Raw genomic sequence first — 19,272 nt, 5'->3', positions numbered from 1 at the left:
TCGAATGCAAAAAAAAACAAAAGATGTATTTTTAATGTAGAAACAGGTCCAGCTTTTGTCCGTAGCTTTTTCAAATGTCGAATTCTTCGATGCCACACAGTGGGAAAGAAATTGTAGTAAAGTACACCATGGCTTGCTTTGAAAAATGTCGATTTATTGTCATGTGAATAATGATGCTTTTGTGCATTTTGGTTGCACCCTGCCTTAAAGTCGTCCTAGTTGTTATGTACTGCACAGTCAAACACACACATACACACAGTAAAAGCAAACAAGCGCTTAGGCATTGGAATGAAACCCCGGGAAGGTGGTAAAAGCACAACCAATCCAATCCCTCTAAATCGGCACGAAGAAACTCTGCTGGACGGAAACTTCCGACGCGCTGTCGTCCATCTTTTTGAACGATTTCTGAAACTGCTGGAAGCGGCTTCGCCGCTGCTGCAGATCCGCCCCGAACGTGTACTTCGGCAGCTCGGGCTGTGAATCCTTCCTGCGCACGGCGAACAGGGGCGACGGTGGACCACCGTCGGAGGAGGACGGGTGAGTTGGCCGCACCGCGCTCATCCGTGGACTAGCAATGCCGATCGGTTTGGTGACAGACTGGGCCTGCTGCAGCTGCCGCTCCTCGTACTCGTCCTTGAGCGTTTGGTACGTGTCGCGGCGGGAGGTGGAGTAGCGGGCGTTATGGCGCTCCCTGGGCTGCTCGACCGATTCACGCCCCGTTCGCCACGACCCTTCCGCCAGTGCTCTACCCCGATCGGACGCTCCCCGCTGCTCGGTAGGTGGGGGCAGGGAAAGCTCGGTCGTCTGCCGCTTGTGCACCACACTGTAACCCATCTCTATTTCCTTCTGCTTGCTCTTCAGGATGCTACTCTCCGTCGGACGATGGTATAGGGTCGATCGGCTGCCCGGAAGTCCCGCCCCAACGAGCGGCGGCGTCACACTATCCCTGCCACTGCCGTAGCCGTGCTCGTCCTCCTTCAGCGGCTGCACCATCACGCCTGCCGACCGGGACGGCGAAGAGCGACGATCGTATGTGCCGCCAGTGGTAGCAGGGTATCGCGTCTTGCTCGGCGACAAGCTGCGCTCCCGCTGGCCGACCAGCGAGTCGCGCGAGCTTTGCCTTGACTGTTTGATCGCCTCCAGCTTCGCCCGAAACTTTTCCTCCTCGTCCAGCTTGCAGTTGATGCCGACGTCGCGGAAGCGCGGTCCGGCGAGGGTCGACGCCTCCGACGCGGTCGACCCTTTGCGCGATTGGCGCTTTGAGTCGCCCGCGTTGCCGCCGCTCTTGTGGAAGAGCGTCCGCTCGAACCGCTTGATGAAGCTTTCCACCTTCTGGACGGGTTTGGAGGATTTGAGCGACTTTTTGCGCCGATAGGTGCGCGAATCGACCACCGTTGGGAGTTTTTCCTGCGAGCTGAGGGAAATGTTTTTCGCGTACAGCGGCTCGAACACGTCCGTCGCGGGTGGTGGCGGGACCGTTTCTGTAAAAAAAGCCCAAAGGGTGTGTTAGCATTGGAAGTACAATCAGGAGCACCGATTTACTCACTACCCGGTCGGGTGTACGTGCCGGTATTGATCGGTTCGTCGTTCGTTTCGTTGATCGTGAACGTGTCGCTGCGGGTGATCGCGTGCCGCACCCGCTCCGGCTCCTCCTCGTCATGGCGCGTGAACGTGTGCGTGCGCAGGATGCTGGCCGGCTGACGGGTCTTCCCATCGCCGCCCGGCTGCTTCTCGAGATAGACAACGATCGGGGCCGGATTTTCCTTCCCGTACCGGTCCGACGAGCGGTTCGTCGTCGTTCCGCTGCGGCTCTGCACGCTGTGGCTGCTGCTGCGCCGGCCACCATTGTGCGGGCGCTGTTCGGGTTCTTCCGCGATGGTGCGGCTCGTTGTCGCCGAGTTTTTACGGCCAGCACCGGTCCCGGTCGGGCCCCGCGAGGAGGACGAACCGCTGGTGCGCATTGTGCCACGATCGTTCGGTGCTGCTGGGGCTGGCGGTGGAGCAGTACTGAGTATCAAATTCGTACGAAACGATCGCAGAAAGGACATCACTGTGCAGGGAGGCCTTGAAAGATGAATCACAAAATTGGCAAAAATTGAAACACACACACGCACACAAACGCTGTAAAATGCTGCACCGAAAGTGTAACACACGCACTAGAAGGAAGGCTTGCGAGGACTTGAGATGTAAGGGAGACACTGCCAGGCAATGTTGAATGTTCGTCGCCTGAAGTAGGTGGCGGTTTGAACTGCTGGAAGCATATCCAAAACGCTTTAACCCGCGTGGGCCATTTGCAAGGACGGTCGGCGCAAATGGAGATCAATGCATTTTGCAATGCAAATTTCACGTGCGTCGGTTTATTATTAAGGGCATTGTTCCCTGTGACGAGGTAACCGGCAACTGAACTAGCTTGGTAACAACTCCTCCACAGAACAGGTATTCGAATCGCACGTACGAACTCAATGAAATGTAAAGAGTTCAAAACTATTAATTAAACTTTGTTTTGTCCATTTTTATTCTAGGACAAGCACGCACAAGGCTCGTGTTTGAAACGATTGCAAAACTCCCAATGTGTGGTACCTCATTGCAAACCTTTACTCTATGGATCTTCGGTACGGTGTCTGCAACAAGCACCCAAACACCCAAAAAGCCAAGCTTGAACGCACCACTAGCAGCAGCACACGCCACACACATATGGGATGCTGCAAACCTGTTTGCCTGTGCTGATGATGTTGATCACCGCGCAGACGACGACCTGCGGCGACGACCTGTGCAACCGAGAACCGGCCGGTATCTGCCGGCTAATACCAGCACCTAGTCACCAACGCTAACTGGTTTGCTGCCACCTCGGCACGATGCTCCCAAATCTCAAGACCTCTCCTTCGCTCACGGGACTGAAGGTACACCTTCGACTAAGACGGGTGATTGCAGGCGAATAATTTGCACGCATGAACTCACTTGGATTGGAAATTGATTTATCACACACGCTGGAATAGGGATTTATCACACACTCGCCAGATGCAGCCGTTGGGTCGCGAAGCTTCTCCTGCATTACATGCCTGACGCTGATCTCTCTCTCACTGTCTCTGAGAAGGGTGTGAAAACAGAATCGATGTGCCGATGGGCGCACACCACTTCCGGTAATGCGGCCACCACGAAAATGACGGTGATGGTGATGGGCGATGGTGGAGGGATTACGGCTCACGTGTGCCGTTACCGTGAGTGAGCCGGATTTCACACGTTCGAAACAACGAAACGCCAGCGCGACGACTTACACACGCGAACCACACGCCGGTCGAGATGCAAACTAGCGACTGCCGAAGCGGGATTCGAAATCTCGGCCGCTGATCGAACGCGCGACCTTCCGCGCTCCCCCGGGGTACACACACCCCACGGAGTAGGGGGAGGGGTATGCGCCTACGCGTGGCTCTACACCCGTCGAGTGCTTTAGAGCGTGGTGTGTGTCCCTCCCGCACTACGCTCTCCGGTGAGCGATCGGTGTGCGCGCGCCCGCGGGGTCCGGATTAGGTAGGAAAACCTTTTCGGGCGAAATAACTCTCTACACACACACACTTTGGAGAGTAAGAGAGACACTTCGGGAAAGAGTGTGGTCGCCTGCCCCGATCGATGGTCCCCCCTCCCCGCCCGAGGCGTGGGCTGTGCAAGTGTGTGGGAGCACACTTTGCCGGCGTATTGGAGCTTTTCTGCGCAATCCCTCTCGTTTGCTGCAACCTACGAAAACGGCACCAATAGCGGCTGGGAGTCGGTCAACTCTTTACAAAAGTCCCCTGTCGGTGTGTGTGTGTGTCTTTTAAAAGAACGAGGGGATGAAGCAGGGCCGGCTTACTGTTCCGGTATGATCTCATGCAGTTGTGTCCCGCAACGGGCAGCTTTTGCCGATTATCTTTTAATTTTAGGTTCTGTATCCCGGAACCCGAACGGAATCTCGTAATGTGCGATAAATCGGGCTGCTGATCAGGTGAAACGGTCCCCTCCTTGACAAACGTACCCGTTTTTCAATACCACATTGCGGTCAAACCGTGACAAATTAGCGGGCGAAGAGTCGACGCACCATTGCTAAATCGCACCAGAGCGATGAACGACCGGCTGATTGATTTCCATCGGTGTTGTGTCTCGACCATGGGGCAGGTTTTTCCCCGTGCCAATTGCTGCCCCACATGAGTCGGCAAAGCCTCACTGCCGCCCACTGCCCCATTTTGCTACGGCGAGAGAAGGATGCACGGATGTTTATGGAACGATTGTATGTTTTTACTAAAAACAGTGCATCTTGCACGTAGCGGTGGTTCAGGAGGCTGGTTTTGCCGGACTGGCGAGTACGAGGGTACACAAACAAAACGCATCCCATCATTTGCATTTGAGGTCATCCAGGGTGGACGGTCGTGGGGTGATGGCGAATGCGCTAAAGTGTGGTGAGGATTTGCACATTGCCTGCGGGCAGGAAGTTTTTGCAAATTCTTGTTCCGTGTGTTTCTTCGTGAATCTTCTGGGAGAAGACAAGCTCACAGATTGGATTGTTGTGCAGTGCAGGTTGATTGAAAGCAGCATTTAATGGACGGGTGGAGTCAGCTATTGCCTCTGTTGCTGCTCAAAAACTGGTTGCTGATGAGCTATAATCTTTTAAACAATAATACAATGTTGGCAAAAGCTCTTTCTCATCAACAAACGTATCAAAAACAAGCATGTTTTCATCTACTTTCCTATCGCCCAATTATGACTGGGTGAGTGTGAACAGCTACCAAACATATTGCTCTGCTACACATCGACACGAAAATGCGGTTTTCACACAAATAAATCCTGCGGTGAAAGGCTTACCATAGCCCGATAGCGATCTTGGTTGATCCGCTGCGACGCCAGAAAGCACCATTGTGTGGTCGAAGAAGGTATTAAGATGATCGAGCGAGCGAGATTAATTGCCCGTTGCTCGATTACGGTGCACTCTTAACGATGATTGCAAACAAGGCCCCCCCTCCCCGGAAAAAAACAGGCAGACATAATAATGAAACCCATTCGTCCATTTCCGAGCTGGCACCAGCCAACCCGGCCGTCCGTAACACTTTCATCGGACAGTTCGCGAATCAACCGTTTGCACCACGCGCACGGTTTGAAGTTTGATTAGGCCCCGGGCGGTGTGTTGGGGATTGCTCGATTGGAGTATCTTCTGACTGGCCTCAATAGAAAAAAAGAAGAGACACGAAGCAAAGAACGGTGGAACCAGTTTGGTGTGCGGTTTCGTTTGCTTTTCGGTGTGATGCGCGCGGTTCTAAGCATCGGTTGGCGGGTTTTAGGAGGCGCATGCTCTGTCGAACAGCAAGTCCGATGAATTTAGCGACCACAAGGGATGTCGCTTGTGGTCGCTACGAGCGGTCGATTCTAGTCGCTTCATGCTACACACGGCGATGAGGTCATCGTTCCTTAAATTACATTACAGGTAGAGCAAAGAAGGAAGAAGCGAACACCCATCAACCCACCTCTCCGTTTGTCCGCCGATCATACGAAGATCTGCGGGGAATGCCCAGTGATCGTCGGCTTCGTACCGGGTCGAGAAACCTGCTCTCCAACGTGTTGGCCCCCGCCTGTTTGGCTTTAATTGGGTATCCAAACTCTCATCTCGTCCCCTATTTCTTTCTTCCCCTGGCCCTGGTATCTTTTCGCTGGCAGTTTTTGCAGTTTCGTCTCCACTAATTACACCAGTTTGCATGTGAATCCCTGAGTATTTGCGTGTTTGTGTACCTGGTGGGGAGGACGGAAGGCTTTCTTTTGGGGGCCTTTCTTGAAAGACGGTGAGCCATCAGATGGAGGCGTTGAATATAAATAGCCAGCTGCTGGAGATGCTGAAGCGAAGGCCCTCGGAGTGGAGTGACGTGAGCTATAAAATTGAACTTTGAATCATGCTTTTAGTAGGTGCGGGAGGCGTACTTTCAAAGCGCACGTACACCCACACTTGGGGCCGTCCATGTCATGGCTATACAGTGTTGGTTGGTGTAAAGGTAGCAGTCTGAGATTTTGTCTTGTTTATGGCGTTAAATTCGTTTTCTACAAGGAATATTCCCCGTCGGCTGTAATCTGTAAAGTATTCTGCCACTCTAAAGAGACATGTTATCGACTTTTAATATGTTTTTTTTTGATGATCAGGTATACAAAAGGCTTACACTAACGTTAGTAACACCTTGTCCTTATCATTTCAATTTCAATTTACAAAATACTACAATCGCAGTGAGTTCCGGCTAGTTCTCAAAGGTACAGGGTACTAGAATAATAATCTGGGCTCCGGATTGATTGATGAAGGATTAAGTCAACATTGATCAGGTCAGTCACTTTAATTTTAATCATGTGATGTCTCGGGAATGACATCCTCGATGGACAAAGATAATTGTTAGACCTGGGACAGAGATTTCAAATAGGTAGCGTCGTTGAATGCTGGATGAAAAATCAGGAGGATAAGGTGTGAACGAATTTCTGATAGTTTCGAAAATTCCGATCGTTCATGATCGTTGCAAACTGATCTCACCCGTTAGTGTAGGGTTTCATGAATCTTTCGTTGAGATTCCGTCTTCTGTGATGACTGTGAATCTTCTGTGATGACTCTGTGAATCTCGAATCGACTTTTCAAAGATTCATGAATCTCCAAGGATTCACGAATCTCGAAAGATTTATGAATCTTTAAAGATTCATAAATTCATTAAAATTCATATATCTCCAAGGATTAATGAATCTTTGAATCATGCCCGTCGTAGGTTCAAGCCTTGCATGGATCGTCTCCCCGTAGCACAACCAACTAACCAGCTTCGTGGTACTTACTAGGAAGTCTCGTTAGCCTATATAGGCTGGCATGACCACCTAGATTACTATGCCAAGAAGAAGAATAATGAGAAGCTCAAGTTCTATGAATCCTTGGAGATGTATAAATCCCTTGAGATTCATGAATCCCTAGATATTCGTGAAACTTTTGAGATATTCGATTCTTTTGGAATTCACGAATCTTTTGAGATTCATGAGTATTTCGAAATTCATGAATCTTTGTATCCGAGATTGAGATTTATGGAATCATTCAAAAGATTCATTCAGATTCATGAATCTGAATCAGATTTATCCAACACTAGTTACAGTCGTTCCTGTCCTTTCAGACTTTTTCGATCCGTTTCTATCCATCCTGATTTTTTCGATCTGCTCCTTTCTGTTTTCATCCGTTCCGAACACTCCGATGTGTTACGACCGTTCCGATACATACAATCACTTAGACCAGGGGCCTCCAAACTTTTCAGCTCGTGGGCCGCATTGCTTCAAAAATAACTATGTTGAGGGCCATTTGACGCTACCTTTAAATGATGAGTGAACGTTTAAATCTCGTTTTTACGACAAAATATTAACGATACTAATACAGTTTCGTGTTACTAAAGCTTGATTTTTGTCTAAGACAAGTAAAAAATACATTTTTATTTGAATAAGTCATAATAACGTAATATTTATATTACCTCTGGCAAAGTCATCGTGGGCCGCATTATAAGCTCTTGAGGGCCGCATGCGGCCCGCGGGCCGTAGTTTGAAGACCCCTGACTTAGACAATTGGGATTGTTTCGGATGTAGCCTACGAATAGGATGCAGTTCATAAGGGACTTAGTTCAGAATGATGTGTTTGAAAAATGGAACGTAACTAACAGGGTCGTTGCGTGAAAACGTGAATATGAACCAGATAATGAATCCTTTCAGTTACCAACCCAAAGCGAGGAGATCATAAAATCTCAAGTGTGTTTAGGATCAATCTAGAAATTCCTGAGATTTAAGCATAAGCATAAACATGGCAAAGCGTTTGGAAACATAAGGAACATAAAAAGAACATTGCATAGATTTCTGAAAAAGGCACAATATTTTCGGCACGCATCGGCACCATCTCGATTTATAAATGGAATTGTCCGATTAGTTTTATTAATCATAGACGTTGGGTACGATAAAAATGTTAATTTTTCTCATTTTCACAAAGGTTTTGTATCGGACTAAAATTCAGCCTCTTATGTAAAGGTCTTTTTTATTTGTACTATAAATATTTGTTTGTGATTTTGCAGCAATTTTAAAGATCGTGTGAACATCGCTACATTAAGCATGTAACGCACTGTAACATCACACTTGCTGGCACCAGAAATGCGTCATACGTTTTGACTGTTTTCTTTTGAGCACAAAACCGAAGAACCTACAGCGACTACCACCCATACCCTATACCCCCGGACCGTGTGGCCCCTTCCGCCCGACCCAGGAGCAAAGGAAACGAACCGCTTATAAAGTGGCTCAAGGATCGGAAGCTGGAAATGTACGGTGGGGTGGCGCCGAGTGTAAACGACCTTCGCGTGTCTGACGTGCCACAGGGTCGCTACCTGTCAGACATCGATGCCCTCAGGGCGTTCTGTTTTCTTCCTCCCTTTTCTGCGCAATGGCCTTATTTTGTGCCTGCCAGCTTGCTCTTTACACTGCTTATCACCTCGTTGGAGTTTTTTTTTTTTTGTTTTGGTTTTGTTTTGTTTGCTGCATTTCCCACTCAGTGCCCATCCGGAATGTAGTGCAGACACCCCTTGCCCTACAGACAGACCCGGCCGATGCATACATTCGGTTGCCATTATGAAGCGCCCTTTTGCTTCTTATTACTTATCGTTGCACTTCGTACTTGTTGTACATGTGGAAGATGCGCAACGGTGTGATGATGATGATGATGGTGCGTTCCCAATGCACCGTGCCAATGCAAAACGAGCACGTACGGATGAGAACCAGATGGCATCGTCGTTCGTGCACTTTCGGGACGAAGTAATCTGGCACAATTCTCCAGTCCTACTGGCTGGTGTACGCAAGCAGGACGGGACGTACTGTGCGATCTCTTGAAGGACACAAGACGAAATGTGGCATAGTTTCACCATGCGATTAAGTTGTAAAACATGTGACATTAACAGCACAAGGAAAGTGTTCGCAGACAGTTATGATGCCTATATTTCATACCCACATTTCCTGCGCATTGCTAGTCTAATGGGTGTGTTGGAGTGTTTTTAGAACATATTTTCTGCCCTAGCAGAGATCATCCGCATGTGGAGCATCTGCACACTGCTCTACATATTGCACGAGACAAACTGTTACAAACTGGTGTGAATTCGTGTCAACAAACAACATCATTGCCCGTGGTTGGGAAATAATGCATTCTGCTGTTTATAGGCCTGTTTGTGTTTGTGCAAAAACCCTGCTGCTTCTACCAGACCAGTCGCTAGCGCTTGCAACACTTCCATGTGGCAGTTGTTTCACGTTGTTTTGGTGCATGTTCACCTGCATCATTTATCGGATACTGCACCCGGCACTAACACGCTTGGTTCGCGTTCGAGTGTCACGTGTGGTCTGGCTAGTTGGCCGATCGATATCTTCCGGATGCAGCCCGAATAGCGTCATTGAACGCGTCACCATTTAGTCTTCCGGATGAGCATGTGTTGCTTTTGCACAGCCAATTTATTGAGCAATATCTTACAGTGTATCGATCGTTACTATTCATTTTGACGGGATAAAACAGCCTTGGTGGCCTTTGAAATCTTGAAAGCATGCTGCTTGTGTGCATCTTCTGCATCGCGTTTGCAGGCCGGCCAGAAACATACACAATTTCCCGGGCATGCCGGAAATGTAACTCACTCAGCCTCTTCAATCTCGCTTCAAGGTTTCTCAGGGCGTTTTTAGGTAAATTGAGCTTATCCTCAATCCCTTCCCTGGAATTCCTGGGCAGCGGCATCTCGCTTTAATTTGATCCCGAGTAGTGGTGGTGGCAACGTTGGCATTCGGTGGTCTGGTGCCACGGAAACGATGCATTAATTCGAAAATTATCGTCAATTTTACCCTCCGAGGCCACCGGACGAAGGAGAAAGCAACGAGCCCGGCGCCGCCTTCATTCAGTTCCCTTTTTCGAGAGCTTCATTTGTTTTCCCTCCGGTTTTGATTGTGTTTTTGTGTTTTCGGGGCTTTTCTTTTTGCTTGGTTTTTCGTCGAGCGCTTGCCGTCGCCGTTGGTGGTAGTGGTGCTGGTGCACTCGTGAAAATCGATCGTGAAGTAGGGAAAAGGGTGTGAGTGTGTTGGTAGGGTGCAAGAGTGTGAATGAATGACTGGTCAGATTTGTGCCAGACGCGCCAGAGTTCGATCGATCGGCGCTGCGAGAGTTCGCATACAATTGATCCCAACTTACCAGACCGTATACTTTCCATATGGCAGGGAGGGAGGAGAGCTCGAGGGAAATGTAAACCCATAGGGAAAGAGCATTAAACGTTAAAGAAACGATCGCAGAAACAATGTTGCTACTGCCGGCAGCTAGATACACCATCCGCTTATCGCTTTCGTGCAGTTTTGTTGCTGACGATTGTTTTGCTCTCGAGCGGCGGGGATTGAGTTTTTGCATTTTTGCATGTGCAACGGTGCACAGTGGCGTGGCGTTTGCACCGGTTTCCCCTTCGCTGGCGGGTTGTGCACGTTTTCCAAGAATTAACACAAAACATAACTACGGGCTCTTTTTATATTTTATTTCTGCATCCCGATCCGACAGCTTGCTGCTGCCATCCACCAGCCAGCCACCGTTTTCTGTCAGTATGGAATGCCGTTTCGTTAGGTTATCGTTATAGTTCTGGTGGAATTGCATATTGATTGTGAAATAATAATTGAATTGTACCTCATTAATTGCTTCGTCACTTGTTTGAGGCTTTTTCAGAATTTTGGGATTGAAAACAAAGTTTGTGCATTGATTTTTTCTTACAGGAAGGAACGAAGACTTATTTTTATGCTTAAATTGCATCAAGTTTTTTTTTGTATAACAACAAACAGAACAAAAATTTGCTAAACATAAATGATGATGTGAGAAAATGATCAAACTCTATCTAAGGGATAATTTTTCCGCCTGTCTTTTGTACACAAATTTCTTTAAACTCGACTATGATAATATAGCGAAACTAATAGGTTATATGAAAAATAATTTGTTAAAATAGTTGGGATCAATATACCTGTTTTTGGCTGTTTAGAATTTTGATCGTACGGATAAAATAATGTTTATCAAAGGCAGTATAGTGAAACATTAAATGAAAGTGTTTCCTTAGAATTATAAACTTATGTCACAAAAGATTAACAAAACTAAGTAAATTTTGTTTAAGTAGTTAACTATATTAAAAAGTTGAGGGATCTATTAATTTAGAACAATAAATCTTGTCTGTTGTCTGTTTAAACAAGATTTTTTTTCTTGATACTAATAATAATACTAATAATTAAGCCGGTCTCGTAGTATAGTCGTCAACTTGTACGACTTAACAACATGCCCGTCATGGGTTCAATCCCCAAATAGACCGTGCCGCCATACGTAGGACTGACTATCCTGCTATGGGGAGGAATCAATTAATCACTGAAAGCCAAGCCCATAAGTGGTACAGGCAGGCCTTGACCGACAACGGTTGTTGAGCCAAAGAAGAAGAAGAAGAAGACTAATAATAAAAAATGAGCAATTTATCTTAAAAATATGAAACTATCTCAGAGGGAAAGCTCAATAAATGAGACTTACAATCCAGTCTCTAAAATCGTTCTGTTTTGTAGATTTCACTGTAGATGTACACAGTAGAATTGTGCCTCAAGTACCAGAACTGTACGATTCATTCAATTCATCCTAAAGAACGAGGGACCTATGTTATTCTAATTAAATTTCATCGATTCTTTATAAATCGTAATGTACTGAGTTGGACATCAAAATAACGTCCTACTCGCCGAAATAAAGATCGTCTTAGTACGCCAGGTCGTTCATTTTCCCCATACAAATATGAACGTGAACCGTATGACCAGGACGTTCATGAAAAGAACGTCCTACCAATCGTAATAAAGATCTTCCTGGACTGCCTAATGATTTTCAAGATGTAATACACTAATCATGAAATTTACTTGCAAAATGAAACAATCTACCACATGTTCTTCAACTGAAATGAACGAATGAATCGCGCATCACGTTCAGTTCATCTAAATGAAAGAACTAGTACGTTCACGTTCATGAAAATGAACCGAATTGCTCAAGCCTAGCACACAGGTCTTATAAATATGCAATCATCCAAAAAAGTTGTATAAAACAGCACTACCCTTCAAATGGTTAATGAACTTGAAATTTAAAAAAATAGTGTTTCTAATTGTTCATTTAGTGGCCACAAAATTGAAAAGTTTTAATTTGGCAGAAAATTGAAACAAAAATTGCAATTAGCCTATAGATTAATTATTCCCTTATAGAATCCTGCGCCCTTAGCAAAAGATTCCCTTAATTTTACTCGTTCTTGTCGAGAAAAATCATCACTTTAACGACAACCCAACATCATCTCTTTGTGGTTAATTTTTTAAAGCCGTTCCCCTTTCTCGAGTGAGTCATGCAATATCAGCAAAAGTGCATTGTTAGGAACGTGTTTTTGCACCGCCTAGAGGACAGATTTAGCTGCATGAGTAGTCTTGAGATGTATCGTCCGTTTCTACACATGCAGATTTGTACTATTTGTTAAAACTGAAATATTATACGTCCATGCGCAGAAATGTCTGCATTAAAAAATAGCCAAGCAAATTCTTTCTAATAGTTATGATTATTTTTTAAAACGTTTACCAGCTAGAGTAAATAACCCTTTTACACATTGTTGTAAAATGCCAAACAAAAGAGCAACTCTTTTGCGAACCTCTACCGAACGTACACAAACCATGGCAAATCTTTTGAAACAAAGCATGAAGCGAAAAAAAAAAACGCAGGCTCAAAATACCTTCCCGTTCCCACACCGGAATGAAACCTGCCACCGAACGTAAATTTTCTCGCATTGAACTATTTACGATCTTCCTTTTATGGCGCTGAAACGCGATGTTTATTCATTCGAAACTCACTCGCACGTGTGTGTGTGTGTGTGTGATTCACAATGCTTCCATGCGGTTAACTTGCAATAACCTGTGGACGATGACTGTGTCCCGCGCTGTACAAAGAGGGCAGCATCATCAGCAGCAGCGAACAAACAAACAAAAAAAGAGTGTATCATAATTAATTAGCCCATTCGCCCTATTGAATTGTTGTTACATATATGGTTAATATTGCTCCATTATAAACGGGACCCGGTGGGATTGTCCCGGGACGGCGACACGGCATCGACGACCCCGTGTGTATCGCGCGCACGCACTATCAGTTGCAACGAGATTGTATGTTTCAACCGCTGGCTCCATCTTTCTTCCGCCCCACCGGCGGGGCAGCTCAATGTCACACGTCAGACCGCGGGCAAGTCGCCACCGCGGAGGGCTCTTCCGAGGCTGTGGCACCAGAACTCTGCAGCCATGTGTCAGCATCCGTTCATCGTCTGCACAACCTTCGGTGCCGGTTATGGTGCCATTTGTTAAGTGCATGGAAACAAGTGTGTGTGTGTACCCTCGGTAGCGATGGACGAGATGGTTGTCCTCGGTGACTGTTGTCGTACACTTCGCCAAAGTCTTCGATGACAATATACGTTTCGCTTTCCGTACGTGGCTTCAACACGTTGCACAAGAAGCAAAAGGAAATGGATGTGTAGGGACTTTGTGTGCACCTTGTGGCCTTTGATCTGTTCCACCAGATAGGAGGAACTCTGGGTCGAGATTTGCGCCGTGTTCGGTTCATTATCTGGTGCAATTATTTAAAGCATATGTCGGTCGAACATGAATAGCATCAATACCCGGTAGGAGAGAGGTGAAAGAGGGATGAATCATTGTCAAATTTTGTGGTAGTTTTACACGATCGTGAAAATGATGTCACCCAGTAGTCAAAGCGCAATAAAAATGCATTAATTGGTGTGGCTGCGTTTCCAGACAATGAATTTCTATAGCGCCACGTTCATTGTCCCATTTAGCGCGAGCGGATGATCTAATCCGAAATGTAACGCTTACGGTTACGTTATGATCGACGCTGGAAGTTGCATCCATTGAAAAATTGCGGGAACGTTGAATTTAATATAATTTTATTAATTTTTAATAATTTTGTCTTGTTTGAATTCATGGGTAATTATAACTCGTACGAAGAAAAAGGGAATTTTGGATTTTTGATGTTTTTTTCAAGCCTTTTGAAAGCTGTCACTTTTTCAAATGCCTTTTTAAACAGTTGCGTTTAGACTGAACTCGAAATCCCCTCAGCAAAGTCAACCAATTATACCGATTCCCATTGCACCTATCAATTGTAATAACTCGATCACTTGTTACTCTTTCGTAGTTACGTACCGGTCTGGCATAGTGAAAGTGAAGGTTAAATTAAGAGATCTAATCAATGTCTCAGCTTTCTTATCGCCATTTATACTGTTATTTATCAAACTAAAGAATTTTTCATTTATCACATTTCCAACAATCATCTATGTAGTGTATGTTATAACTATTCCAAAAGATGTTTACATTTATATGATAGTTAGGGAATCAATTATCATTTTGGTTGGAATCAAAATATATATCTTCTTCTTTTTCTTTAGTTGTCGTAATAATCATACAACCCTTCATTAGCCACTGATTTTTTTACTAAAACAATACAAATCCGTATATTTGCTTACAAACTATTCCCTAACTTATCATGTGTGTTTATTCCTTATTTGTTTTATTTCATTATTTTATATCAAATCTATGTAGTTTCTGAAAAGACTCATGATTATTCTTGCCATTTTCATTATTTATGCCTTTTAGTTTTGGTTTAGATAATTCGTTGAATGCAAGAGGTTTTATGTGGCACGATTCAATAATTTCTTTTAACATTTTCCAGTAATCTTAAATTTATATGCCGTTTTAAAATTTGTGTTCTAGTGTTTCAGTAATTTCGCAAAAAGAGCAATTTTTTACCGATTTGTAATTATGTTAGAATTTTTTATCCTGGGTATTATTTTTTCATTTACTAGTAAATAGTATAAGGTCCTTTGCTTTGAGCTGAGTTCATTTGAAATAATATTTCGCCATATATTGTTCCATTTTAATGCTGGGTATGTATTTTGTGTAATTGAAGGAGAAGGAACAAAGTTTATCATTGTTTTATGTATTTCACATGCTGTAGGCTTCTCTATCATGCGTTCTGTTAGATATGCACATTCTATAGTTAAAGTTTTCAGACATGGATAGTTTTTGGGGACTAATTGTATATCAGGGGGATTCTCTGTTTGATGGTCGCGTATTAGAACAGATGCAAATAATTTATTCTGATCTCTTTCTTTTTATTGATTTTCATACCAAAATCATCTTTTTATTTTGTTCTGGATTATTTCATTTCACAATATTCTTTAAAATTGTTCGAAAGATTCAAAATGATGATCGTTTCCAGCCGACATGTTGAATAGTTATTCCTCTATATCAGTGGTCTCCAACCTGAAGTCCGCGGACAGACGTGGTGCGCGAAAGAATGTATTTTTGAAAACGAAAAGCTTATTATAATACATATTTTGCATTTTTGTCCCCACCATTAAGATTAAATTTTCAACAAGTATGTCTAGAATAAGCTTAACACATATATTTGATCAAAAATATTGAACTAAGTTAAAACATATATGTGGGCCGCGGAAAATGTATTTTCAAAACTAAGCGCTCCGCGATCCTAAAAAGGTTGCTCTCCAAAAAGGCTGCTGCTCTAAATCTCATCTCTGTTTTCAATCTACTTCAACAAAGTATCTTAATTCATTTTTTCTTATTTTAGACTAAATTGATACAAGACTTTACATTATTTTTTTGAATCATAATCATAATCTATACAATAACAAACAAGTAATGGATTAAGGTAATTTATTTTATTTAACCTAGAATATTTCCATATGTACTTGTAGAATTTTCTTCGCAATATTTGGTCGGCTTTCTGATGTATGAACTGATGTATAAATCAAAAGCTTGAGAATTGAAATGTGCTAATCGATTTTGAAATGCGCTTAGGAATATGACACTTACTGGAATATCTGCCACTGTATTATGATTATTTTATAAGCATAATATTATCTTATTATTTTCTCCTCCTAAAACAAAATATCTTTCTCGAAGACCAAATGTACTCGCTACAAGATATTTTAGCTAATTATGTGTCTTAGCTACTACTAAACATTCACCAGCTACCTATAAGTAGATAACATAATTTTCCAGTTTTTCATTATTTTTTTAAAATTAGTATTTAAACAAAAATACCACCTCTCGCTGTCGCGTATTGGCAACCGGCATAAGTCAACTTGTGTTTGTAATTTGATATTTGCAGTTTGAAGCACACGATACCACACGAAAAACATACAACCAAATAAACCAAAACAGCGCGAGGCCTGATAAGCGCAAACAGTTATCTCACCAACCGAACCGTAATAATGATTGACAGTGAAAGATAGACGATAAGAAACGAAAATATACCACAACGTGTCAGGCCGCCTCGAAAATTTCATTGGCAGGTAATTATTTCTTCAATTAGAAGTTCATTTGCTGTTGTACTTCCACCCTAGTGTTTGTTTGTTTTGTGTGTTTTTTTTTCACTATCCTGTGTAGATCCACATTTTTTACTGTCTTCGTCACATCAATTCCCGAAGCCGAAGCCCTGGGCTCTAGGGGGTAGATAACATCAGCGACGCTGAAGTGCCTCCCGATCGTGCGTCGATCAAATGGGATTGATTGGCTCGCCGCCAAATGTGTCGAGGAGCGAGGTTGGTCCAGCTGATAAATGATTGCAGAAAGCAATGTCAATGCCGGTGACAACATTGTGTGAAATGTGTGGCCGAATGCCATCATCGCGCTATTTTTTTTTTATTTGCCGTTTGTGCCGCCCCACCCGTTAGCAGTTCCGGAAGCAGCGGTTATGTTTTGAATCTGGTGGACGTCCCTGACGGAGAGGGAGGGTGGTGCGCCATGCTTGCGCCTTCGTCGTGTCGCGGTAGAAGAATGTCACCGGGTGAGTTAAGCAGATTGTTGTGAAGAAGAAGAAGAAAAAAAAACACGTAAAAGAAGAAACCACCGTCTGCCACCACATCAACTTCCCCAGTCAATGGAGACAGCGAATGACGTCATTTGTGCATACAAAGTTCTAGCCCCCCTGGCTCTCTGTTCGATTGAGCCGTTTTATTATGCACGGGAGGGAGAGGGAGACACTCGGAGGAATGGTTTTTAATATTTAACACACTGTTCGGTGGTGCATGAAATAAATCAGTCCGGTCTGCCCAAAAACAGAATCCGCAGGGCACGCCCGGGGGCACTTCAAGCGCATAACAAAACGGCCAAAAGTAGCGACGATCGTCGGCTGCATTCCAATTATTAAGCGGCAGCATTGTTCGGCCTTCCCCACCACGATCCGCGGCACGATAAGGGACTGCGGCCGCGTGGGCCCATACCGGCAAACGTTCCGGAACCGTGTGCGCATATCTAATAAAACCGGGTCGCGCTTAAGATTTAACTAACCCAAATAGAAAAATAAAACCGGTGCGACGGTGCATACAGTGATCGTGCTAATTGTCACCCCTCCCACAGGACGGTGTAAGCATCTTCTTATGCTGTTTGCCTGGCGTGTGTGGGTGGGCTTTGTTGTTGTTTACAAACGCCCCGCGGCCCTGTCCATTATCGGAGTGAGGAGGAGGGTGACAGCGTAAAGTGTGGCGCGCGCCATGTTGACAGAATTCCGTACAGCAGCAGCAGCAGCACCGATTAATTGGAGAACGCTCACTTCATCAACTAGGGCGATAATGACCCACCCCCGAACTCGACCACCTTCCCCCCCATTACATCTCTTGCAAATGTGTTTTATGAGATCATGCGGACAGCAAACAAAGTGATGACACCCAACGTCACGCATCAATCACAATTGAGTGAGATGATGTGTTCATTAGCCTGCGTGCGGCTGACGGTTATGCTGATAGGAGACCTGCCGAGGAGGGCCTTTGTTTTTTTTTTGACTGAGCAAAACTGTACTGTAACAACAATAGCAAAACACACCCCAAATCGCCCGATGCGATCGCTAATACGATCGAAAATCCCTGCCCAACACTTACCTTGTCGGAGAACTGATCGCGCGGCGTGCGCGAGATCGTCAGCGCACCGAGCGACTTGGCCAGATCATCGCCGCTGTGCGATAGGGTCAGCATGATGTTGTTGCCCCGGGGTTGTCCGCGTATGCCCGAATCCCGTTGGAACTTTCGGTGCTCACACACACACAAGCTCACGAATGTAAAAAAGCACACTCGGACCGCACGGGACAGGTGAATCTTGGGAAAAGGTGTACGGGTTGCTGGAACTATTGGGCGGAACCGGCGCGATAAATGCTCGAGAATGTTGCTCACCCTTAGCCGTATAGACACAACAAACACACAGACACACTTAGACACGCGTTAGACGGACACTTGGAACCTTCGGTCGATATCTTTTTCGGGGTAGGATGGGCAGCTTTCTGTGTTGGGGACTGTGTTGGGAACTGAGATTACACGCAAACCCGCGTTCTGACCGGAACACCACTTGATGGTCACTTATACACACACACACATGCACACATAGACACACGCACAGACACTCAAATAGTCGGACTCTGTGCTTGATTTGAATTCCGATCGAACGGAATCAGCACTGAAACAATGTGACACTGTTTCCGGTTGGCGCAAATGAAAGCGCGCGCCCAAGAGGAAGGGTTTTCGGATGTTGAAGAGGGCGGCCGAGCACGTGGAAAAGAATGGGAACAACTTCACGAGCACTGGACACACACAAAACACAAAAAAAAACACACACAACACAACGGACACACCGCGACGCCACACACATCCGCTTCGCTGGAACGGTCTAGGAGAAATGTCGCTTTGCGCATACACGCGCAAATGGTTCACCGCGTGAGCGTGCGAGCTTGGATGGAGCGCACAGGGCGGGGGAGGTTTTTTTCGGGGTGGAGCGGTGGTGGTGGTACATACAGTTTGCAGCACTTAACGCACAACACGCGGGGCGGCACACAGGTCGGTGGTGTTCTGCGCATATGCGCACGGACGCTTCGCGTATTCGCGCACGACGGATGCGAAGGTTTGGACCGTACCAGGGCGATCCCAGAATGTTGGCAATCACGGCGGTGACGCTGGAAGGCTGCTCTGCAAAAGTCTCCCGGGGACGCGTACGCTCCGGAATCTGGGCTCCGGAAAAGTGACAGATGGTCAAACGCGAACACGGCGGTGTACACGGTGGGGTTTTGTTCGGCGGTTTCGAAGGCTTTTACCCCCGGCTGGAATCTAGTTAGACGCGCAAGACGGCATGCTTTCTCGCTCCCTCTCGCTCTCT

General features: G+C 45.5%; 1 protein-coding gene across 3 annotated transcripts in view; it reads right to left on the bottom strand.

The window, feature by feature from the left end:
* LOC120949215 (four and a half LIM domains protein 2) overlaps positions 1-18,805 on the bottom strand; it is a 116,718-nt gene extending 97,913 nt beyond the window's left edge. Inside the window, exons 1-3 of one of the 3 annotated variants that reach the window (XM_040366354.2) lie at positions 18,012-18,085; positions 1,547-2,064; positions 134-1,481 (exon numbers count right to left, since the gene is read on the bottom strand). In XM_040366354.2, coding sequence (XP_040222288.2) covers positions 334-1,481; positions 1,547-2,048 — 1,650 coding nt within the window. In that variant the 5' untranslated portion in view covers positions 2,049-2,064; positions 18,012-18,085 and the 3' untranslated portion in view covers positions 134-333. Of the gene's footprint in view, positions 1-133; positions 1,482-1,546; positions 2,065-2,958; positions 7,646-18,011 lie in introns of those variants that run through there. The other 2 variants (XM_040366353.2, XM_040366351.2) reach the window with 2 other exon arrangements.
* Between the last annotated feature and the right edge of the window lie 467 nt (positions 18,806-19,272).

The sequence above is a fragment of the Anopheles coluzzii genome, chromosome 2, assembly GCF_943734685.1.
Source record: "Anopheles coluzzii chromosome 2, AcolN3, whole genome shotgun sequence".
Classification (NCBI taxonomy): domain Eukaryota; kingdom Metazoa; phylum Arthropoda; class Insecta; order Diptera; family Culicidae; genus Anopheles; species Anopheles coluzzii.
Note: the sequence above shows the minus strand (reverse complement) of the source record. Positions and strands in the feature narration are given on the sequence as shown.